This window comes from Suncus etruscus, chromosome 6 (genome assembly GCF_024139225.1).
Source record: "Suncus etruscus isolate mSunEtr1 chromosome 6, mSunEtr1.pri.cur, whole genome shotgun sequence".
NCBI lineage: Eukaryota > Metazoa > Chordata > Mammalia > Eulipotyphla > Soricidae > Suncus > Suncus etruscus.
The window spans coordinates 32468361-32491714 of record NC_064853.1 but is presented as its reverse complement, the minus strand read 5'-3'; the positions used below and the strand labels follow the sequence as shown (position 1 = coordinate 32491714).

Genomic DNA, 23354 nt, shown 5'->3' with positions numbered 1-23354 from the left:
GGGAACTATTTTTGTCTTTCCAGGCAGTGTTGACCTCAACAAGGTTCTCGCTGGCCTCCCTAATCTGTCCTTGCTCTACCCCTTTTCCCCCTACCCATCCCCATTATCAGTGCTTGTGGACTCCTGTCATGCTCAGCCAAACTCCCTCCCTCCTATGGCTTCTGTTCTCACTTTTGTTTTCTTTGGAGGCCACAATTGGCAATGCTCAAGGATTACACTGAGTGCAGTGCTCAGGGGACCATATGTAATTCTGGGGATGAAACCCTGACTGCTGTGTGTGAGGCAAACAAATGCTTACTCACTGTATTCCAGCTCTAGCTCTATAGTAGAGCAAAATTCTTCTACATTCCAATTCTATATATTGGAAATTTTTTTTTTCAAATGCCAACAAGAGTTTCAAATCAAATATCTAAAAATATGGAACTCGGGCCCGGAGAGATAGCACAGCGATGTTTGCCTTGCAAGCAGCCGATCCAGGACCTAAGGTGGTTGGTTCGAATCCCGGTGTCCCATATGGTCCCCGGTGCCTGCCAGGAGCTATTTCTGAGCAGACAGCCAGGAGTAACCCCTGAGTACCGCCGGGTGTGGCCCCCCCCCCAAAAAAAAACCAAACACACACACACACACACACACAAATGGAACTCTTCACGAATTTGCAGGTCATCCTTGTGCAAGGGCCATGCTAATCTTCTCTGTATTGTTCCAATTTTAGTATATGTGCTGCTGAAGTGAGCACTACTTTGGAAATTCTTATCTAGGTTCCTCACCTCATCCTTCCTTTCTTCTTCCAAGAAGTCTCTCTACACACCAGATTCATTCTAACCTCAGGGTTAACCCCATGTTCCTCCTGCTCCCTTACTTCTGTCCTGTTTTAACTCTAGAGCCAAAGCAATAGCACAGCAGATATAGCATTTGCCTTGACATGGCTGACCAGGGTTCAATCCCTGGCATTTTATATCGTCCCCTGGGCCTGCTAGGAGTAATTTCTGAGCTCAGAGCCAGGAGTTTCTCTGAGCCCAAAAACAAAACCAAAAAAGAAGTTACCTTCTCAAAATTCTAACCTAGTAAGGTAATGAGCTCAGTGAAACAAGCCAGTCACACAACAAGTGATTCCTCTTCTATAAACCTTGGAGAAATGTCAAAATCAGAGGGAGAGGCAGGTGGAATGGGGAGTTTAAGGGATTCAGAGCTTTCCTTTGAGGAGATAGATGAAGAGACTTTTAGTGGATAAAGCAGACGGTCACAACATATGAAGGTCGTTAAGACCACAAAACTGTACACTCCAAGTGTCAACATGGAAGATGTGTATTAAATCACATGCTCACATGGAAATCATGGGAAATGTGTTAGTTCTCTTTCTCTTTCACATATACACACCTTCCAAGTGTCAAGATGGTCTCTCTTCTCTCTCTGGGATCTCTCAATCTATCTGTGTGTCTGTGTGTCTGTGTGTGTGTGTGTCTCTCTCTCTCTCTCTCTCTCTCTCTCTCTCTCTCTCTCACACACACACACACACACACACACACACACACACACACACACACCTCCCAAGTGTCAAGATGGTGTCTTCTCTCTTCTTCTCTTCCTCTCTTTCTCTCTTCCTCTCTCTCTCCCCTCAGAATTCTCTGCAGGCTGGAGGTGAAATCCGGGTCGGTCACCTTGGCCCAAGGACAGGTGGGGCTCTCGGAGGGCGGGCTGGGGAACGCCAAGGTGAGCCTGGTGTGCCAGATAGAGCCTGGGAACACCGGGGGAAGAGGTCAAAGGAGCCCGCCGGGCCTCACGCCCGCCCGCACAGCCTGTAGGGGAATGGACTGCTTGGCTTCCAGCACCACCTCCACACCCACAGCCGCAGGACAAGCTGCCAGTAGGGGCGGGATCTACAGCGATCAGACCTGCAAGAAGCCGAGTCTATTGGGGAGATCAACATCCAGGACTCCTGTGTATGCGCCCAGCAAGTCTCCTCAAAGCCCTGGATGCCCCTAGGTCCAGGGCTAGCTACAGACTCCAGCTCTGATCACTGTCCTTTGAGCAGCCCTGCAGAGAAGCTTCCAGGAATCTACTCTCCCCCGCCTGAAAAGTTGGGAAGTGATGAGCTAGGGGGTCTTGTTTCTGCTCCCTCTGCCCGTTGAGCAGACACCTCTTAGGCTGGATCAATGGCCTGGAAGCGCCAGAGCTGTTCATATAGAGCAGGATCTTGATAACTGATAGCAGGGTGGGGGCATATTAGGAGTCAGCCCCTAGCCCCATATACCCCTTCCCTGTGGCCTTTCCTCCAGAATCTACCACCAAACACTAGGCTTTCCAGTCCTCAGCCTAGGGGAGAAGCAGCCTACTGTATCTGTTATTCTTGGTTCTATTGTTGACTTTGTGGCAGCAGGCCCTGACCCCAGCAGCCAACTGGCCCAAGTAGGCCTGACTGTTCTAGATCCTTTGTCTGGCCTCATTTAATCACATTTAATTTAATTCAATCACAACTATATCATGAAACTATGGCTCAGATAAGTTAAGCAACTTGTCACACAACTAGAAAGTGTTGATGGTAAATAAATTTATTTTATCTTCTTTTTTTTTTTTAATTTTGGGGCCACATTTGGAGGCACTAAAGGGTTACTCCTCTGTGCTCAAAAATTACTCCTTGCAGGCTCGAGGACCATAGAAAATGCTGGGGATTGAATCTATTTTAACTGCTTGCAAAGTAAGAACCTTACCCAGGGGCGGAGAGATGGCATGGAGGTAAGGTATTTGCCTTGCATGCATAAGGACAGTGGTTCAAATCCCGGCATCTCATATGGTCCCCCAAACCTGCCAGGAATGATTTCTGAGCTCATAGCCAGGAGTAACCTCTGAGTGGTGGTGCCGGGTGTGATCCAAAAACCAAAAACCAAAAGAAAAAAAGCCTTACCCAGCCCAAGAACTCTTTCCTAATTCAAATTCTCATCCCACCAATATCCGCATCTTCTTGATTTCATTATATATCCTCTCTCTCTCTCTCTCTCTCTCTCTCTCTCTCTCTCTCTCTCTCTCTCTCTCTCTCTCTCTCTCTCTCTCTCTCCCCCTCTCCCCACCTCCCTGTGTTTTTGTGGGTCACATTGGCAGTGGTGAGGGTTTAAGGAGGTCTACAGGATGGCTTGGGGGAATGGATATAGGGTGCCAGAGATGGAGCCCATGTGCAAAGCAAGCACCCCACCCACTGTACCCATTGTATCCTCCAGCCCCGTATCCTCTCTTGTCCAAGAAACAGCCTGAGTCAAAATTCTTTTGAAATGATTTAGTCGGTGGGATCTATCCCACAGCCTCCCAACTGTATGCACTATTCTTCTCTGAGTTTTGCTCACATTCCAGAGTTTTGGCTTTAGCAATTTAAACTTCATGGGATGCCTTTTCCAACCCTTTCAGCCTCTTCACCAGCCTGAATCCCAGAAAATACTAACATTTTTCAATCCAGTGATTTCATAATTCAGGGAATGAAAGCTAGAAACACTCCTTCCTCAAAAAATTCCCCTGACCCAATGAAGGTGCTGTGAAGTGCAAGGAAAGCCTGAGATCTGGTCCTAAAAAAGTTGGAAAGGGGAATCCCCTACAGCTGTTCTTTCTTAGTTCTTGACTCAATTTTTTTTTCCCCAATCTTGCGGGGGTTAGGGCTAAAGATGTAGAGAGGAATTTGAGTTGAGATCTACCAAAGAGAAAATGACTTGTAGAAGCCATAAAAATTGTCTTCCTTCTCTTTTGCATAGGCTCATTAAAATGGGAAAATAATGGGGCAGAGAGAGCATGGAGGTAGGGCGTTTGCCTTTCATGCAAAAAGGTCATTGGTTCTGTGCCTGGTGAAGGGGGATGTTCTGTTTGTGACTGTAACCCAACTATAATCATGTTTGTAATCATGGTGCTTAAATAAATTAAAAAAAAAAGAAAGAAATTGGGGCCGTCGAGGTGGCGCTAGAGGTAAGGTGTCAGCCTTGCAAGCACTAGCCAAGGAAGGACCGTGGTTCGATCCCCCGAGTCCCATATGGTCCCCCCAAGCCAGGGGCAATTTCTGAGCGCTTAGCCAGGAGTAACCCCTGAGCATCTAATGGGTGTGGCCCCCCAAAAAATAACCAAAAAAAAAAAAAAAAGAAATTGTCTTCCTTTTTTTTTTTTTTTTTTTGTTTTTTTTTTGTTTTTGTTTTTGGGCCACACCCAGCGTTGCTCAGGGGTTACTCCTGGCTGTCTGCTCAGAAATAGCTCCTGGCAGGCACGGGGGACCATATGGGACACCGGGATTCGAACCAACCACCTTTGGTCCTGGATCAGCTGCTTGCAAGGCAAACGCCGCTGTGCTATCTCTCCGGGCCTGAAGTTGCCTTCCTTAACGTAAGTTTCTCTCCATCTCTGTGGGGAGCAAAATCTGTAACAGTGATCTTGTTTGTTTTTAAGTTTTTTTTGTTTTGTTTTTTTTTTGTTTTTTGTTTTTTTTTTTTGTGGTTTTGGGGTCACACCCGGCAGTGCTCAGGGTTTTTTCCTGGCTCCGTGCTCAGAAATTGCTCCTGGCAGGCACGGGGGACCATATGGGACGCCTGGATTCGAACCGATGACCTTCTGCATGAAAGGTAAATGCCTTACCTCCATGCTATCTCTCCGGCCCCTTGTTTTTAAGTTTTAAAGGACTGTACCCAGATATTTTAAAGCTAAAAAATGACGTTGGTTAAAAAAAATGCATTGCTTGGAGCGGGAAAGATCGTATGTTTGCCTTTGCAAGCAGCCAACCAACCCAGGTTGAATCTCCCACATTCCATATCATACCCGAGTACCCAGCAAGCACTCCCAGAATAATGAATTCCTGAGTGTGGAGCCACAAAGAGTGATGAGCACAGTTAGAGAAATAACTACACTAACAACTACCACAACAATGGTTAATGAGTGAGAGAAATTAGAATGCCTGTCTGGAGTACAGGCTGGGAGTGGGGAGGAGGTAAATGGGCGAGAATTGATGGTGGAAATGCTGCACTGGTAAAGGGGGGGGGGTGAGGTATTCTTTGTATGACTGAAACTCAACTACAAACATATTTGTAATCATGATGCTTAAGTAAAAATATTATTTTGGGGGGGCCGGAGAGATACCATGGAAGTGGTTCGAATCCTGGCATCCCATATGGTCCCTGGAGCCGGCCAGGAGCGATTTCTGAGCGTAGAGCCAGGAGTAACCCCTGAGTGCGGTCGGGTGTGACCCAAAAACAAAACAAACAATATATATATGTGTATATATGTATATATATGAATATATATGAAGACTCATGACCTGAGAAGAACAGCTGTAGGGGATTCCCCTTCCCAACGTTTTCAGGACCAGATCTCAGGCTTTTTTTGTTGGGTCAGGGGAATTTTTTGGGGAGAGGGGAGTGTTTCTAGCCTTCATTCCCGGAATGAATGAATATATATGTTTATATATATAAGTTTAAATTATTTATATATGTATATATATTTAAACTTTTGAATTTGGGCTTGCATCCCAACCCGGCTGATTTCTCTTTCCTCTGATGTGGAGGGGGGAAATGAACAGAGAGTCCACGCCTGGCACTGAGAGAAGAAAGAAAGGCGCTATTGTGACCAAGAAGGCTCAGAGCGACCGCTAGGCCAAAGGCCTTGTAGAAGGAGGCGCCGGGCGTCCCCGAAGAACCTCGGGAGCCGGGGGGCGTGGCCTGGCCGGCGCGGGAACATAGCCACGCCCACACGCAAGCCACGCCCACTGTCCGCGGCTCCGCGTGCTTCTGGCCGTGGCCGCTCCGTCCGACCAGGTGGGCCGGGGCCGCTAGCTGTCACCTGGGGAGGCGCGGCGGCGGGGCCCGGGAGCCCGCCAGGGGATCGGCAGGCGCCTCTTCTCCCGCGGCGAAGATCGAAGATCGAGGAGCCGGCTTCGGACGACGAGCTCGAGAGAGGGAGAAAGAAAGAGAGAGTCCGGGACGCCATGGCCGTGTGCGCCCGCCGGCTGTGCCACATCGCCTTCCACGTGCCGCCCGGGCACCTGCTGGGCCGCGACCTGCAGCGTCTCTTCGGCTTCCAGCCGCTGGCGGCGCGTGAGGCGGACGGCTGGAGGCAGCTGGCGCTGCGCAGCGGGGACGCGGTGCTGCTGGTGAACGAGGGCGCGGGGCCCCGGGAGCCGCTGTACGGCCTGGACCCTTGCCACGCCGTGCCCAGCGCCGCCAACCTGTGCTTCGAGGTGCCCGACGTGGGCGAGGCCGCCCGGGCGCTGGCCGCGCGAGGCTGCGCGGTGCAGGTGCCCCCCGTGGACGTGCGGGACGCGCGGGGCGCCGCCACCTACGCCGTGGTCCGCTCCCCCGTGGCCCGGCTCAGCCTGACGCTGCTGGAGCAGCGCGCCGACGCCCGCGGGCCCTTCCTACCGGGCTTCGAACCCGTGTCCTCGGCCCCCGGCCCCGGCTGGGTGAGCCACGTGGACCACCTGACCCTGGCCTGCACCCCCGGCAGCACCCCGGCTCTGATGCGCTGGTTCCAACACCACCTCGGCTTCTGCCACTTGCCCCTGAGCCCAGGGGAGGACCCCGAGGTGGGCCTCGAGGTGTCGGCGGGGCCCGGGCTCGGGGGGCTGCGGCTCACCGCCTTGCAAGCCCCCCCGGGCTGCACCGTGCCCACCCTCGTGTTTGCCGAGTCCCTGCCTAGGAGCACCACCGGTGACCAGGACCAAGTGGAGCAGTTCCTGGCCAGGCACGGGGGGCCCGGGCTGCAGCACGTGGGGCTGTACACCCCGAGCATCGTGGAAGCTGCAGAAGGGGTGGTGGCAGCCGGGGGCCGTCTCCTCACTCCCCCAGACGCCTACTACCAACAGCCCGGCAAGGAAAGGCAGATTCTAGACGCCGGGCACCAGCCACACCTGTTGGCCCGGCAGGGGATCCTGCTAGATGGCGACCGAGACCAGTTCCTGCTACAGGTCTTCACCAAGTCCCTCTTTGCAGAGGACACTTTCTTTCTAGAGCTGATCCAGAGGCAAGGGGCCACAGGCTTTGGCCAGGGTAACATTCGGGCTCTGTGGCAGTCGGTACAGGAGCAAGCTGTCCGGGACCAGAAAGCCTGAACTCAGGGCAGTAGCCTATCCTGGAGCTCTGGGACACACCAGCACCCACTGGCTGGAACTAAGAACCATGCCCAAGGGGAAAGGCTATATGACTCAGGGGCCAGGTAAGGCCACCAATTCATCAGGCCTAGTCAGAAGTTAAATCTTGTTTAAATGATTTCTTATATAGTTTGTTAAATAGATGAAAATACAAATAGATTTCCCTCCACTCTACCTCCAGCCCTATGCTTACTAACTCGGTACAGTTCTGTGTTTACAAATGTAATGTACCCCTAAATAAATGGATTCGTGTTTGAGGTAATTAATCCATCAGGTCCATCCTGGGTTTGTTTCCCTTCCCTTGGAGCAGCCACCGCAGGTGGGAGGGTCCAGGCCAGCCACCTGCTTTGGGGTGATGGCACTGCTCGAATCAGGATCAGAGCCGTTACTGGTCCTGGACGGTGGTGTTAGGTGTCAGCTTTTGGCAGGGCGTCCCTGCAGCTGCCTCCCCTGTCTCCAGGGCCAGGGGAGGGTGTTCCTAAGGACAGCAGCCCCTTACTCCACCATCAACCCAGGGTCAGGTGTTCAGGTCAGCTTAGCCAGTGGAAGGCAGGACTTACCTGTCAGAGGTCAGGAGTGACAGGGTGAGAAATCTCAAAAATGACTACAAAAATAAGCACTTTATTTAAAATCAGGGTCAGTAGGAGTTGGGGTTTTAAGAGGCATCACTGGGCAGTACTGTTGAGTCTGGTGTATCCACCCGGTGCTGGGGCTGAAAAAAACGATCCAAGACTTGCTGGCCTGGGCTGGGCTTTTTACGGCTTCGTGGAGCAGACACCTGAGGTCTTTTGGAACCCTGGGTCAGAGGAAGGAAACACTGAGGGAGCAGCAAAGAATCCTCCCTCCACTACTCCCCTCATTGGGCAGCTCAGATTCCAGCTTGGAGGGTTTCCAACCTAACTCCAGTATCTTCTGTATACTGGAGTACACTTCAGTGTACACTCTGAAAGGAAGAACAAGCTAATCTTCTAAAAATGCCAATCTGACCTTCCACCTGAAATGCCCAAGTGGCCTATAGCCATGGTTCTGACTGGCCTGGGCAGGTCTAGCAGCTCCAGCTAACCCAACTGGTCTAAACCTCTTGAACATTTAATACTGCTTACTGTCTTGGCTCATCCTACCTTCTGGCCTGGAAAAAACTTCCTTACCACTTCCTTACATTTCCTAACCTGGAAAACAGATTACAGCCACTTCTTCTAGTCTTGGTCTTCCCAGACAGAATTAACACTCACCCCACAACCATCAATGGATGCCACCCTGTCCTCACTCTCATATCCCACAAAAGTTGGTACAGATATATACCAGTGACAATGTCTTCATTGTTTGCTCTTCTTCCTTCTCAACCCATTGGAAATGATAAGTTCTATTCCTGCCCCAGAGAAATTCGGTGTGAAGTATGTTCACCTGAATGTGTTGTCTGTTAACACATGGACTGGGGTCTGGGGAGAGCCTGGGTAAGGGTCTCACCTTGCAGGTGCCTTGCTGTTTGCCTTCATATACACGGAATACCTGGGCAAGAGGACAGGACAGGAAGCAGGCTGGCATCTCCCCTGCCATATCTGTGTTCATCTCCAATTCCATGCCCAGCACTTTGTTTAAAATGTACATTTTTAGGGCCATTATTATTTAGGGTGATAGGTTGAATGCAGGAGGCCTGGGCTCAATCCCCAGCATTGCTGAGTTCCTTCTCCCCCAACCCCCTCTAACACTGCATGGTGTGGCCCCCAAAGCAAGAAAATCAAATATTTTATAACGTGGAAAACAAAACAAAGGTGGTGCCTTTTTCATGGCAGTAGAAACAGCGGCAGTGTGGAAGTCCTCTCGGGTCAGCCAGCGGGCACCAGGTGGTGTGATAGTCACTGGGGTCTGCCCATCCAGGGCCAGCCCATAAACTTGGTAAGTCAGTTTGATGTGAGAGAAAATGTGGACCACCTGGGGGACAGTCAAAGGCTGAAATTTTGTGCATGTGACTCCCCAAACCCTCCTACCTAGCTCCACTGCTCACTCACCTGCCCCAGATGCTGGAGGTGGGCTTCTGGAAGGGGCCCAGCCCAAGCCTGCAGTTCCTGCAGTAGAGCTTGGCGATGACACTGCCCCTGTGCTGAGGGCTCCACAATCACAGATGGAAACTCCCATAATCCTGCCAGCAGCCCTGAGCAAGAAGGCAGCCATGTTTGGGGTCTTAGCTACCAACTCCTTCTATGTTTCCTGGTTGTCTTGCTACAGCCCCCTCTCCCCAGATCCAGGTACCTGAGTTGGGCCTCTGAACAAGCAGAATCCGGGCACCCCCAGGAGCTCCAGGCTGCTCCAGAACACAGGTGGCAGAACATTCCTCCCTGGGTGGCCTGCGACTGGCCTTCCTAGGAAAGTTGGCAACACCTAGAGTCTGGTCCCAGGGCTCCGTGGGAGGCGCACACAGTAGACACTGTCCAGTGTTGGGAGCTGAGAACAGACATCCCCAGACCACACTCAGATCCACTGGACCTCGCCAGCTCTACAGCCTCGCTCACATTGAGGGAGAAACTGGCATGAGGCTTCCCCTAGGCAGGGCCTGGAGGACGCAGGAAAGGGCAGGGCTGCCACTCACCACACTCCTCCACATCAGGGCTGGGCAGGCTTGGGGAGGCGACGAGCTTCTTTAGTTCCACCTGAGGGAGGCATAGGGCCGGAATCATTGGGGCAGAGGCCATTCTTGGACCCTGGACTGCTACATCTCCGAAGACTCACCCTCTGATATGCCCGGCAAAAACTCTGCACAGGGCACTGGCTACAGAGTGGGCGTTGCGGGGTACATACGGTCGCCCCCAGCTCCATGGCAGCTTGATTGAAGTCTCCCGGCCGGGCTGGGTCCACCAGTTGCTGGGCCAGGCTCCTGCAGGTAGGGATTTGCTGAGCCAAGACCATCCTGCAGACACCCTTCCTGGGGTCTCTCTCATCACTCCCACCGCCTACCAGAGCTGCTGGGACACCATGGTGCTGCTGGGATCTGCACCGATGGCCCGAACACGACACAGCACCCGGATCACGTTCCCGTCCACCACACCAGCTGCCTGGCACAGAGGCATCGGGGGTCAACCCGATGTGGCAGGAAGGAGGATGGGAGCCCACAGTCGGGAAGGGTTCTGCATTCACCTTGCCAAAGGCGATGGAAGCGATGGCTCCAGCTGTGTACCGGCCCACGCCGGGCAGGATTCGCTGCAAGGTCTCCGCTGTCCGTGGCATGTGGCCCCCCAGCTCTACTACCACCTGAGGAGTGTGGGAAAGCTCAAGCCTAGGAGCCAACTGACACCCTGGGGCTTCCGGCTCTCACCACCCTCCCTGCTACCCCCTGACCTTCCGGGCCCCTTCCTGGAGCCTCCGGCCTCTCGAATAGTAGCCCAAGCCGGCCCAGAGCTGGTTCACCTCCTGCAGGGGTGGAGGTCAGAGTTCAGAGAGGTCAGCAGTCATTCCCCAGGGCCCACCTTGCACTCTTGGGCGCCTCTTACCTCCAGGGAAGCATTGGCCAGATCCTGCAGCGTCGGCCATTTCTACAGCCCCGATGCCAGGCAAAGAAAGGATAAGGTGAGGGAGTTAATTCCCACATAGCAGGGAGCATCTGGGACTGGGATCTGACCTGACCCCCTCCCCTTTCCTTTCCCGGCATCACCTGCATCCATCGGGTGTAATAGTCGATCACAGTTGCCACCTGGGTCTGCTGCAGCATGACCTCTGACACCCACACTGGAGAGAAGATTTGGCATGAGGCACTGTGGCCCTAGCCTATTCCGAGGCCAGAGCCCCCAGACCACCCAGACCCAGAAGGGTCCAGACAAAGTAAAGCAGTGCTGCTCTCGGCACATGGACTCACCGGCGTATGCCCGCCTGTCAGGGTCCACTTCATCCTCTGCCTGCCAAAGCAATGCCCAGTTGGGAGTGAGTGTACAGTGTAGAAGTGGTTTGTCAGCCTCACACTAAACCGTCCCTGTCTCCCATGTCCTACCTTCCTTCTCCACGGCAGGTCCCGCTTCTCTTGGTCATACCAGCACAGAAGGCTCTTCCGGAAGCTGGCAACCTCAGCTGGGTCTCTGAAGAGATGATAAGGGGAGACAGAGATCTGCAGCGCTGTCTCTTCCTGCTTGACCTGGCCTGCCAGGACTAGGAAATGCAAAATTGACCAGACTACAGCCAGACCGTGCACCAGAACACAGACACAACAGCCCAGTTATAACCTGTTCCACCCCAAACCCCTGCTTAAGCTTTGGAGCAGGCATCTGACCAGTGTTCTTAGGCCAGGCTCCTCAAATATGCCCTTCATTTGGAACCAGAGGCATAGTACAGCACGTAGGGCCTTTGCCTTGCACGCGGCCAGCCCAGGTTCAATCCCCCACACTCTACACAGCCCCCTGATCACTGCCAGGTGTGACCCAAAAACACTCAGAAAAAAAATGTGACCTTCATTTTCTCAGGGTGGTACTGCTGGCTCCTTGATCTCTATGCCATAGTGAAACTCAGAAGTTTCCATCAAGCATAAAGAAAGCCTCTGTGAGTATTTCCTGTTTACAAAATACCTCGAAGCTGACAATCTCCCTGATCCTCTAAAAGCAACCTGAGGAGGCAGGAGACCTTCACTTCACTACTAAGAACACAGCTGTTTAGGGGCCAGGGTGGGAGCTTCATGCACAAAAATGCACATGCAAGGCCCCAGAACTGCCCAAGCACCAAATCATCAGGCCCAGTAGAGGGCCCTGGGGCCTCCCCAGCAGTGTTAGATATGGCCCCTATAATAGGGAGAGGGGGAATCTGGGGCAAAAAGCCCTAAACACTGGAGTACATGCTTTGCATATGGGTGCCCCAATTTAATCCCTAACATGGCATAGTTCCCACAGGAAATGGGGAACAGCTTTGAAGCAGTACACAGTGTAGCTCAAAAACAGAAACAAGAAAAAAGAAAGCAGCCATTCAGAGCAGTTATCCCAAAATCTCACAGTAAAGTCAGAATTAGCCTCTTCATTAGCCTCTTAATGCCTTGATATAGGCCAGGCTCTCTTCCTGAACCCACCCCCTCTAGTGGCCAATAAAATCAACCCCCGAATCTTGGCCTAAGATTAACAGAGCACCTCACCATCAGGGGTCGAAGACTTGGTCTGGCTGCTGCTGAGGGCACGCTTCTTCCTTCCCTTCTGGCTGGATACCTGTTTCCTACAACTTGCCACAGCAGTGCGTGGCTTCTTCATGATGGCCTGGAACAGAAAGACCCCGCCAAAGTGGTCAGTCACAATGAAGCTGAATCTTGGGAGCCCACGGAGGGAACAGTCACCTCCTTCCCTACACCATTTAGTGCCTAGTTTCCTAAACGCACTCTCCAGTGGGTTTGTTCGTGGCTGGCTGTGGCACTGAGATATGATTCATAGCACAGCATCTGTAGGCAGCCTCAGAGGGCCTTACTCTGGCTCCAATATAGGCCTAGGGCCACGTAAAAATAAACTCAGGGCTGGAGACTTGGTGCTGACCTCGGTTCAGTCCTCGGCACCCCATGTTCTCTCAACCACTGCCAGTAGTAATTTCTGAGATTGAAGCCAGGAATAATCCCCCATAAGCATCAGCAGGTGTGGCCCAAAAACAAAAAGAATGTTTAATTAAAAAAAACTAAGGTCAGGGGCTGGAGAGATAGCGTGGAGGTAGGGCATTTGCCTTGCATGCAGAAGAACAGTGGTTCGAATCCTAGCATCCAGTATGGTCCCGGAGCCTGCCAGGAGCGATTTCTGAGCGTAGAGCGAGGAGGAACCCCTGAGCCTGCCGGGTGTGACCCAAAAACAAAACAAAACAAAACAAAACAAAAAACTAAGGTCAGGGCCTGCCTAAGACAAGGAAAAAGCTTCCTCTCCAGAAGCAGCTGGGTATCCCTTATGCTCACAGTGACTGGGCTTTTATTAAAATAGGGGCCATGGGGCCAGTGAGGTGGCACTAGAGGTAAGGTGTCTGCCTTGCAAGCGCTAGCCAAGGAAGGATTGTGGTTCGATCCCCCGGTGTCCCATATGGTCCCCCAAGCCAGGGGCAATTTCTTTTATTTTATTTATTTTTTTTTGGTTTTTGGGCCACACCCAGTGATGCTCAGGGGTTACTCCTGGCTATGCGCTCAGAAGTCGCTCCTGACTTGGGGGACCATATGGGACGCCGGGGATCGAACCTGGTCCATCCTAGGCTAGCGCTGGCAAGGCAGACACCTTACCTCTAGCGCCACAGCACCGGCCCCACCAGGGGCAATTTCTGAGTGCTTAGCCAGGAGTAGCCCCTGAGTATCAAATGGGTGTGGCCCGAAAACCAAAAAAAGAAAGAAAGAAAAAAAATTAGGGGCCATATCCTGCAAAGTTACATGCTGAGAGTATGGAGATCACTCCAGGTAATGTTGGTGGAGAGAGAAAGGGCAAGCATGCTAGAGATCAAATTCAGGGCCTCATACAGGTTAGAATGTAAGCCATCTCTCCAATTCCCTTTATTTTATTTTATTTTATTTTTTTTGAGCCGTATACGGTGGCCCTCAGGGGTTACTCCTGGTCTGCACTCAGAAATCACTCCTGGCAAGGTTGGGAATTATACAGGATGCCAGGGATCAAACCCAGGTTGGCCGCTGTGCTATCTATCGCTCCAGCCTTAGGACTCTTAAGGTGAGTGTAAAAGCATGGGTAGTGGGTGCGAAGAAGTACAGCACAATTACACTGAAAAGGCTATCATAATTTTTTAGCCCAAACTTTCATCCTATAGCAAGGAGAAATCAAGAACCAGAGTGGGAAAGATTTACCTGAAAGCAGATGGCAAGCTTGGGGTAGGGACAAGGAAAATTAGCCATTTTTATTTTCTTTATTTGGGGGATGGGGGGTTTGGGCCACACCTGGTTACACTCAGGGGTTACTCCTGGCTATGCACTCAGAAATCGCTCCTGGCTTGGGAGACCATATGGGACGCTGGGGGATGAAACCAAGGTCCGTCCTAGGTCAGCGCATGCAAGTCAAATGCCCTACTGATTGCGCCACCGCTCCGGTCTCCCATTTTATTTCTTTTTTTGGGGGGGGGTCACACCCAGCAGTGCTCAGGGGTTACTCCTGGCTCTACACTCAAAAATCACTCCTGGCAGGCTCAGGGGACCATATGGGATGCCAGGATTCAAACCATCGTCCTTCTGCATGCAAGGCAAACAACTTACCTTCATGCTATCTCTCCGGTCCCCATTTTTATCTTTTCCTGCTCCAGTAAATTTTCTGCCTGGCTACATGTAAAGAGAAAATGCCTTGGTTGATCTTCACTGCTCCTTTAATGCTGTGGCTGCCTTTTCTCCATCCACTTAAGGCAGCTGACACAAAGAGTTTACTATCTGCCAACCTCTGTTAGGGCTTGATTAGATTTCTTAATTTTCCAAAGACTTTGAAACACTTTCTAGAATTACCTCTATTTAATTCTGAAGAAACAGAGGTTTGTAGAGAGTAAGCAACTTGTTCATTCAAACCCCAAAAAGTACTCCTCCAGAGACTGCCCCTTTACTCTCTGCTAAAGTCCTTGCTAAACCTTTGGTTCAAACTCTCCAGAAACAGAAAGATAGTAGTTTAATAGAACATATGCTTTACAAGCAGGGCATCTGGGTTTGATCCCTTGTCCCACCAACTGACCTCCTATCATAGAACCAGGAATAACACTGCCAGAGTAACCCCCAGCATTGCACAATCAAGCCAAAGAGGAAAAGTAGTTGAGGATAGAGTTTAAGGTTTAAGGTACTTACTTGTCTTGCACAAAGCCAGGCCTGGAATGCTCTCCAGAGCATTGCCAAGAGATCCCTGAGCAAAGAACCAGGAGTAGTAATTCCTAAGCACTATCATGTGGTTCTCTCTCTCTCTCTCTCTCTCTCTCTCTCTCTCTCTCTCTCTCCCCCCCCCCCTCTCCCTCCCCCTCTCCCCCTCTCTCCCCCCCCCACACAAAGCAATGTAGACAAAAGAGATGGGGGCGTTTTACAATTTTTTGGTTTGTTTTTGGTTCACATAAAAAAGTGCTCAGGGGGGCCCGGAAAGATAGCATGGAGGTAAGGCATTTGCCCTTCATACAGGAGGTCAGGTCATCGGTTCGAATCCCGGCACCCCATATGATCCCCGTGCCTGCCAGGAGCAATTTCTGAGCCTGGAGCCAGGAATAACCCCTGAGCACTGACGGGTGTGACCCAAAAAGCACAAAAAAAAAAAAAAAAAAGTGCTCAGGGCTAATATAAAATATCACCCAGAGTGGGGCCGGGGCTCTTGCCTTGCACACGGCCAACGTGGTTTCAATCCTTGGGGTCCCCTTTGATGACATATAATCTGAGCCTGCCAGAAGTAATTCCTGAGTGCAGAGACAGGAGTAATCCTTCAGCACTACCAGGTATGGCCCAAAATCAAAAAAGCGGGGAAGAGAAGGGGTCTGACCAGGAAATAGCATAGTGATAGGGTATTTGCTTTGCACATGGATGACCCAGGACGGACCCGGGTTTGATTCCTGGCATCCCATATGGTCCTGAGAACCTGCCAGGAGTGATTTCTGAGCGCAGAAACACTGAGCAAGCCATGTGTGACCCCCAAACCAAACCCCCAACTAAACCCCAAAGTTATATATGTGTGTGTGTGTGTGTGTGTGTATATATATATATATATATATATATATATATATATATATATATATATATATATATATATATATCATATCATATCATACTCAGGAATCACTCTGGTGGGACCAGAGGACCATATGGGGTGCTGGGAATTGAACCTGGGTTAACTACATGTAAAATGAGATTTTCTTTTTTTTTGGGGGGGGTGGTTATACCTAGCATCGCTCAGGGGTTATTCCTGGCTCTAGGCTCAGAAATCGCTCCTGGCAGGCTCAGGGTACCATATGGATGCCGAGATTCGAACCATCATCCTGTCCTTTGCATGCAAGGCAAACACCCTATCTCCATGCAAGGCAAACACCCTATCTCCATGCTATCTCTCGGCCCCTAAAGTGAGATTCTTATTTGCAAGCTCACCTAGCCATATGGATAATGATGGGAAGGATAATGAAGCAGGTACTGCACAAGCCTTCTTTGTGCCTACTGTTTGTGTAACAAAAGGCCAGATTAGTTAAAATAGAAAGAGAAGTCTGTGAATAAAAGGACAAGGTCATCAAGGGGTACTGGATCAAAGTACCTATTGAGTAGTCTGGCTCACACATCCATTGCTCTGGAGTAAAAGCCAATTCCCCTAATTGGATGACTTTTCTATGCATTATCTACATTTATTCATTCTTTTTGTTTGCATATTTGTAATGTCCTTGCTTGAAGCCTCATCAATCGGGCGACAGTTCTAGTGTTAAATAATTAACGATGGTTCTGGATGGAGGTGGATTTCTCTGCCATCCCAGGCCACGTGGCTCCGCAAAACACCCCCCCCCCACGTTCAGCTGGCGGGTCTGGGGTTCAGGAAAGCGACGGGTATTGAACTCACTCACAGGCAGGCATCAGGAAGCATCAGCTTTATTCATCCCTATTCACCACATATGTGTGGCCTATATAATAACCTTTCAAGCAATGCTATTCTTAGCCCTGCATCTTAACTCCTTTCAGCCATCTTCTTTTGACCTCCATGCTGGTCAAAGACCAAAAGGGAAGAGCCCGCCAAAGGCCCTAATCCCTTGGGTCAAAGGCCTTATCTACCTTTTCCAAGACCCCTCCCAGGAATGGGCGGGGTCTTGCAGGTAAGGTCAAGTTACCTAGGGAGAAAGGGAGGGGGATGAGGCTTCATCTGCTAAGGATGGAACCCAGGGCCTCATAGGTAGGAAGCCTGAATTCTAACACTATCTCCAATCTCCCCACCTTTTTGGCTTTTGGGCCATACCTGGTGGTGCTGTAGTGTTATTCCTGTCTGCATTCAGGAATTACTTCTGGGCAGGCTCAGGAGACCATATGAGATCAAAGGGGAGCCCTAGGATTGAATCTGTGTTGGCTGTGTGCAAGGCAAGAACCCTTCCTCCTGTGCTATCACTCTGGCCTCTCCCTTTTACTCCTCTTCAAGTTTGTTTGTTTGGTTTGTTTTTGAGCTACAACCGGCAGTGCTCAGGGGTTACTCTTGGCTTTGCGCTCAGAAATTGCTCCTGGCTTGGGGAACCATATTGGATGCTTGGGATTGAACCTGGGTCCGTACTGGGTCTGTTTCGTGCAAGGCAAATGCTCTACTGCTAGGCTATCACTCTTGCCCCTCTTCTTCAAGTTTTGACTTAAGCATCCAAATTAGGTCCTGATTTAGCTCTTTGTACTTCTCCATTGTTGCCCCATTTTTTTGAGTGTGGAAGAAGGGGATGAAGGTGGTGAGTTTGGTCATATTTCATATGGTCACAGTCTTCTTCCTTTCTTTTTTTTGTTCTTGTTTTTGGGTCATACCCGGCAGTGCTCAGGGGTTACTCCAGGCTTTATGCTCAGAAATTGCCTCTGGCAGGCATGGGGGACTATATGGGATGCCGGGAATTGAACCACCGTCCTTCTGCAATGGAAGGCAAATGCCTTACCTCCATGCTATCTCGCGGGCCCCCACAGTCTTCTTTCTTGCAATGCTCAGGGCTTATTCCTGGCTCTGGCCTCAAGGATCATTGCTGGTAGGAATTGAGACCACATGGAGTGCCAGGGATCATCTGTGTCAGCTGCATTCAATGTAAGCACCTTACTTGCTATACTCGTTCCAGTTCCTCTATTGTAGCTCTTAAACCAAATATATTTCACACATTCCTATGTGTTTGCTCAGCATCCACGTTCCCGAGTATAAATCTCCTTGCAATCAAAGACCTCTTATTGACTAGTTTGCCCCTGAGTTAAGCACAGTACTAGGTAAATTAAATATAATAATATTAACAGGATATAACTGGTAAAGGTTTTTCTCTTTTTAATGGAAGAAATACAGGACAGGGATATGGTTCTTTGGTAGACCAGTTGCCCTGGGCTGGATCCCCGGCACAGCAAAAAAAAAAAAAAAAAAAAAAAAAAAAGAGGGCTGGAGTAAATAGCACAGCAGTAAGGTGTTTGCCTTGCACGCGGCCAACCCAGGACCCTGGTTCGAATTTCAACATCCCATAAGGTCCCCAGAGCCTGCCAGGAGCGACTTCTGAGTTCAGAGCCAGGAGTAACCCCTGGGCGCCGCTGGGTGTGAGTCCCCCATTCCCCCCCAAAAAAGAAAAGAGGGCGGGGTGGGATAGTAGAATGAAAGTAATTCAAACACTATAGGAACCAGAAAGACAGTTCAAGTTATGGAGCTTGCCTTGCATGTAACCAACCAATTTGATCCTGAGCACAGAACCAGAAGCAATATCTGGAACCCAGCAATCCTGCAATCCTCAATTGCAGGAAAGAAGTGAAAGGGAAAGGTGAAATTCACAAGAAAGTTAAATCAACTTGAAAGAGTTAATTGCCAAGGGAAGAAAGAGGATTGGGACTCCTTGGGCTGAGAAGATGAAATCAAAGTTCTGGGGAAAATAATTTGTCTCTGGTGGGGACCTCTAAGGGCAGTTGGAGGGACATGAAATCACCATCTCCAAAACGTTTACAACTTGTTCCTTCCTCACCAGGCAATACGCTGATGCCTTGAATTAAGCCCTCATCATCTGCCAGGATTATTTCAAAAGCTTTGCAGCTTTTGCAGTAAGTCTCATCTCATTGACTACACGGAAAGCGGTGACCCCCTCCAACTCTTTCCTTCCCGGAATATCCTCCCCTACCCTTTGTTGCCCCGTCTTTGCATTTCTTTTGTTTGCTTTGTTTTTGGGTTTCGGGGCACACCAGGCTATGCTCAGGGCTCCTGCTGGCTGAGGTCGGGGATCATTCCCGCTGGGTTCAGGGAACCATACAGAGAGAACCCGGGTCGACCGCGTGCAACCAGCTGTGCGTACAGCCCCTTGCCTCACAGCACCCTAAAATGCAAAAGAATGCAATGCAATGCAAAAGAATACCCTAGAGCAGAAACCCACACCCGGGAACACGAAGGACTTACCAGGCGCACAGATTCTCCCGCGCTCGACGCTTGGACTCCCTCCAGGGGGCGTGTCTCCGGCCAAAGGGGCGGGGAGCCGGACCGTGCCAGCCAATAGGCTCCCAGCGAGCGTCAGGCCCCCGCCCACCCCGCTCGCGCTCGGACCGAACGAGAAGCGGAAGTCCTGCATTCCCACGAGCCACTCGGGCGAGAAGCGCGCGGCGTCATGGCCGCGGACAGTGATCATGGCGCAGCCTCGGCACTAGCGGTTCCCGACGGTGAGTCTCCCCAGGAGACGCTTTCAAGGCTTGGATGTTCCGCGGGAGGGGGAAGCCTCGGGTTTACGGCTCTGCAGATCAAATGCAGCTTCAGAGAACCACTAATTAGCCTTTGGTTAGTGGGCCGATGTAGCATCGAGACTACAAGTCCCAGCGTGCACCGCGGCTCGGCTGCCGAGGCTTCGCCTGTTGGGACCGAATCTGGGCAGACTAGGGCATGTCGGAAGTTGTAGTCCGGAAGTGCCGGTTGGGTAGTGTGGTCCCAAATAAGAGAGATGTATTGGGAATTATGGAATGGAGCAGTATTTATCAGGTTCTGGCGTACACGGGTTCTGCACTTTGTGACTGCTGGGACACCTTGGTGATAGTAGTATGGACCCTCATGGAATATATTAAAGGAACTGGTACTGCAAACTAACTCGTAGGGCGGGCGTACATTATATTGCGGGTAGGATGTTTGCCTTGAACGCAGCAGACCCGGGTTCGATCCCTGACATCCAGTATGGTCCCGAGGCCCCCAGGAGTGATCCTTGAGCACCGCCAAGTGTGTTCTCTAAACAAAAGTTCTTGCAGGATTCTGGGAAAAGATAATCGACAGTAATCTAGTTTACAGGCTCACTTCTACAGATCGATGCTGAGAGGGGTGTAATTTCCTGAGAATCTGACAGAAGCTACTTGGAAGACCTTAATTTCCTCTCCCCAAATTCAGAGCACTCTTTTCTCCGTTTAATCATACATATGAGATATAGTGGCTTTAGAGGAAAGCTGCTGTTTCTTGTCTGGGTGGAAACTATTCTAACGTCCCAATTATGATAACTGAGAATTAACGTCTGTCAACTTCTTTCCGATAGGTGGTAACAGCCAAAGCACCAAATCTGGGAAGGAGCTAGTCGTAGTCCAGGTGCCTGTGGTAGATGTGCAGAGTGACAACTTCAAGGAAATGTGGCCGTCCCTTCTGCTGGCCATCAAGACAGCCAGCTTTGTGGCTGTAGATACGGTGAGGGTTTGGGAAATTCAAGAGGGCAAGAAAGGGAGGTGTCAGGGACCTAAACATTCCCTTTTCCCACCCTTAGGAACTGAGTGGACTTGGGAATAGGAAAAGTTTGCTGAATCAGTAAGTATAAGCTTATTCAATTCTCCTTTTAGCAGGGGAGGGGGCAGGGGGCACAGGTAGAGCAGTGTTGCATCACGTGGTGCTCAGGACTTAACCCATGGCTCTATAATCAGGGTCAAGTGTGTGCAAGGCAAGCACCCTCCCCACCTTCTGTACTATTGTTCTGGCCCCAAATTATTTTCTCTTTAATCCCACCCTGAACAGGAGGGCCAGGCCTCAACTCCAGAGTAGTTTGAACCCTTCAGAAAGCCCCCGGTCATAGATCCCCCACCCCAAACCAACCCCAATGGAACCAGAGAGATAGCACAGTGGTAGGGTGTTTGCCTTGCATGCAGCTGACCGGGAGGACCCAGATTGATTTCTATCATCCCATATGGTCCCCAAAGCTTGTCAGGAGGGAGTTCTGTTCGCAGAGCCAGGAGTAACCAACCCCTGAGCGCCCGGGTATGGCCCCAAAACAAAAACAAACAAAAAAACAACTCCAAGGTGCATCGAAGATCGTTACAAGGCCGTGTGTCATGCTGCCAGGACCCGTTCTGTCCTCTCCCTGGGTTTCGCCTGCTTCAAGCAGCAGCCAGACAAGGTTTGTATGTGGGTCTGTGACTGTCGTGGCCAGGGTTGAGATCAGGTGTGAGGATGATGTGACCGACACTTTTCCGTTCCCAGGAGGAACACTCATACCTGGTCCAGGTGTTCAACCTAACTCTTTTATGTATGGAGGAATATGTCATAGAGCCAAAGTCTGTACAGTTCCTGGTCCAGCATGGCTTCGACTTCAACCGGCAATATGCCCAGGGCATCCCCTACTACAAGGGCAATGATAAGGTAGGTATCATCCTTGAGACTTTGAGACACCCTGTGACTTCATTTGTTCCTTAGACATGGAGAATCTAGAGAGAATCTACTCCTCAGTGAGTCTAGGGACTCACTAATGATGGGGCTAGGAAAACAAGATTGATGACAGCATTGGCTTAGGCAGAGAGAAAGCTTTCCAACCAGAAGTTCTGGGCTTAAGTGCTCCTTCAGGAGAGATTTTGGGGGTTGGGGAGACCTGTTCTTCCTAGTGACCCTTTCTTTCCACACAGGGTGATGAGAGTCAGAGCCAGTCAGTGAGGACTCTATTCCTGGAGCTGATCCGGGCCCGGCGGCCCCTGGTGCTACACAACGGCCTTATAGATTTGGTGTTCCTGTACCAGAACTTCTATGCGCACCTGCCTGAGAGTCTGGGAACCTTCACTGCTGACCTCTGTGAAATGTTTCCAGCCGGCATTTATGACACCAAATATGCAGCTGAATTCCATGCCCGTTTTGTGGCCTCCTACCTAGAATATGCCTTCCGGAAGTGGTGAGGAAGTTTGAGGGAAAGGGGTGGGACTACTTAATTTGTTTACTTACAAAATTTATTGAGCACCTACCTCGTGCTCAGCACTGTTCTAGGTGCTGAGGACTCAGAAAAACAAACTAAACAGACACAAACCCCTTCTCTCATGGAGCTGATAATGCTAGTGGAACAATTCCTTATTGAATTGTTGCAGTGAGCGGGAAAATGGGAAACAGCAGGCAGCTGGCAGCCCACATCTTACCCTGCAGTTCTGCAGCTATCCTGCTAGCATGAAGGCACACATCGACTACCGCTGCTGCCTGCCTCCTGCAAATCACCGTCCTCATTCTATCAACATCTGTGACAACTTCTCGGTAAGAACATCTCTACCCCACACCCCACCCACTAGCCCCCACCCTTTGTTTACTGCGGGAGAAACCTTTTTGGTGCTTGGAACCTCTTTCTTTTTTTTTTTTTTTTTTTTTTTTTTTGGTTTTTGGGCCACACCCGGCGGTGCTCAGGGGTTACTCCTGGCTATCTGCTCAGAAATAGCTCCTGGCAGGCACGGGGGACCATATGGGACACTGGGATTCGAACCAATCACCTTTGGTCCTGGATTGGCTGCTTGCAAGGCAAACGTCGCTGTGCTATCTCTCCGGGACCTGCAACCTCTTTCTAAGCTCCTTTACTACTTCTAGGCTTATGGCTGGTGCCCTCTGGGACCACAGTGTCCTCGATCCCACGATATTGACCTTATCATCGACACTGATGAGGCCGTGGTGGAGGAAAAGCGACGACGGCGGAGACGTAGGGAAAAACGGCGGAGGGCTTTTTTGACTGGAAAACAGACCTCTGGTGAAACTCAGGACGGCCCTCCCACAAAGCAGCTCTGTGGGGATGACCTCAAGGTCAAGGAAACTGAGCAAGAGGTAGCTGAAGAAGCTGAGGATGAGACTAGGGAACAGCCTGACTCTGACCAAGCTTCCAAAGAAGCTGAGGATGAGACTATGGAACAGTTTGACTCTGACCAAGCTCCCAAAAATGACTTGGAGGTGGGGCTTACGGCATCAAAACCTGAAACAGCTGATCTGGCTACCTCAGAAATGCCAGCAAGCCAAGCTGGTCCTAACCCAGTGCCTGGGGATGGACTACATCGGGCTGGTTTTGATGCCTTTATGACAGGTTATGTGATGGCCTATGTGGGCGTGAGCCAAGGACTCCAGCCCTGCAGTTCTGGACCGTGGTTACCAGAATGCCATAACAAGGTATATCTGAGTGGTAAAGCTGTACCTCTCACAGTGGCCAAGAGCCAATTTTCCCGTTCCTCAAAAGCCCACAATCAGAAGATGAAGCTGGCTTGGGGCAGCAGCTGATTCGACTTCTTCTGAGCACTCAGGGTCCAGGAAGAGAAAATGAACATGAACCTAGGAGTCTGCATTTCTCTACCTGTATCACCCTTCTCCCAACTACTAGAGTTGGTTTAGGGGTGGGATGGTTTCCCTGTAGAGGTAACTGCCACATTGTTCCTGGATACAAGGAAGAAGATAACCAA

The 23354-nt window shown here is 50.7% G+C and overlaps 3 protein-coding genes and 1 non-coding gene across 4 annotated transcripts; 2 read left to right on the top strand and 2 right to left on the bottom strand.

Moving 5' to 3' along the window:
• Positions 1-629: 629 nt before the first annotated feature.
• LOC126013026 (U6 spliceosomal RNA) lies at positions 630-736 on the bottom strand. The gene has a single exon (XR_007497363.1). It is a non-coding gene; the product is annotated as a U6 spliceosomal RNA (small nuclear RNA).
• A 5205-nt stretch (positions 737-5941) lies between these two features.
• On the top strand, positions 5942-7204 carry HPDL (4-hydroxyphenylpyruvate dioxygenase like). Its single transcript, XM_049774909.1, has one exon. It carries the CDS (start codon positions 5942-5944, stop codon positions 7061-7063), a length of 1122 nt encoding a protein of 373 aa, XP_049630866.1. The 3' UTR covers positions 7064-7204.
• Positions 7205-8594: 1390 nt separating this feature from the next.
• Positions 8595-19150, bottom strand: MUTYH (mutY DNA glycosylase). The gene is made up of 15 exons (XM_049775496.1): positions 19111-19150; positions 12204-12321; positions 11082-11236; positions 10950-10989; positions 10749-10822; positions 10588-10629; positions 10436-10507; positions 10235-10348; positions 10055-10152; positions 9830-9974; positions 9690-9750; positions 9353-9544; positions 9112-9254; positions 8854-9034; positions 8595-8611 (listed from the first exon to the last, which is right to left on the bottom strand). Exons 2-15 carry the CDS (start codon positions 12313-12315, stop codon positions 8595-8597), a joined length of 1446 nt encoding a protein of 481 aa, XP_049631453.1. The 5' UTR covers positions 12316-12321; positions 19111-19150.
• Positions 19151-19302: 152 nt separating this feature from the next.
• TOE1 (target of EGR1, exonuclease) lies at positions 19303-23327 on the top strand. Its single transcript, XM_049774786.1, has 8 exons — positions 19303-19367; positions 20219-20364; positions 20441-20481; positions 20968-21064; positions 21148-21306; positions 21567-21826; positions 22017-22176; positions 22501-23327. Exons 1-8 carry the CDS (start codon positions 19316-19318, stop codon positions 23173-23175), a joined length of 1590 nt encoding a protein of 529 aa, XP_049630743.1. The 5' UTR covers positions 19303-19315; the 3' UTR covers positions 23176-23327.
• Positions 23328-23354: the final 27 nt, after the last annotated feature.

Bases quoted from the DNA above. Each gene is read 5' to 3' on its own strand.
- TOE1 (XM_049774786.1), top strand. From the start codon at position 19,316: ATGGCCGCGGACAGTGATCATGGCGCAGCCTCGGCACTAGCGGTTCCC. The intron at 19,368-20,218 runs GTGAGTCTCCCC...TCTTTCCGATAG, and splicing joins GGCACTAGCGGTTCCCGACG to GTGGTAACAGCCAAAGCACC. The intron at 21,307-21,566 runs GTAGGTATCATC...CTTTCCACACAG, and splicing joins ACTACAAGGGCAATGATAAG to GGTGATGAGAGTCAGAGCCA.
- MUTYH (XM_049775496.1), bottom strand. From the start codon at position 12,315: ATGAAGAAGCCACGCACTGCTGTGGCAAGTTGTAGGAAACAGGTATCC. The intron at 11,237-12,203 runs GTGAGGTGCTCT...TGCATTTCCTAG, and splicing joins CAAGTCTTCGACCCCTGATG to TCCTGGCAGGCCAGGTCAAG. The intron at 10,630-10,748 runs GTGATGCCGGGA...TCGGGGCTGTAG, and splicing joins ATTACACCCGATGGATGCAG to AAATGGCCGACGCTGCAGGA.
- HPDL (XM_049774909.1), top strand. From the start codon at position 5,942: ATGGCCGTGTGCGCCCGCCGGCTGTGCCACATCGCCTTCCACGTGCCG.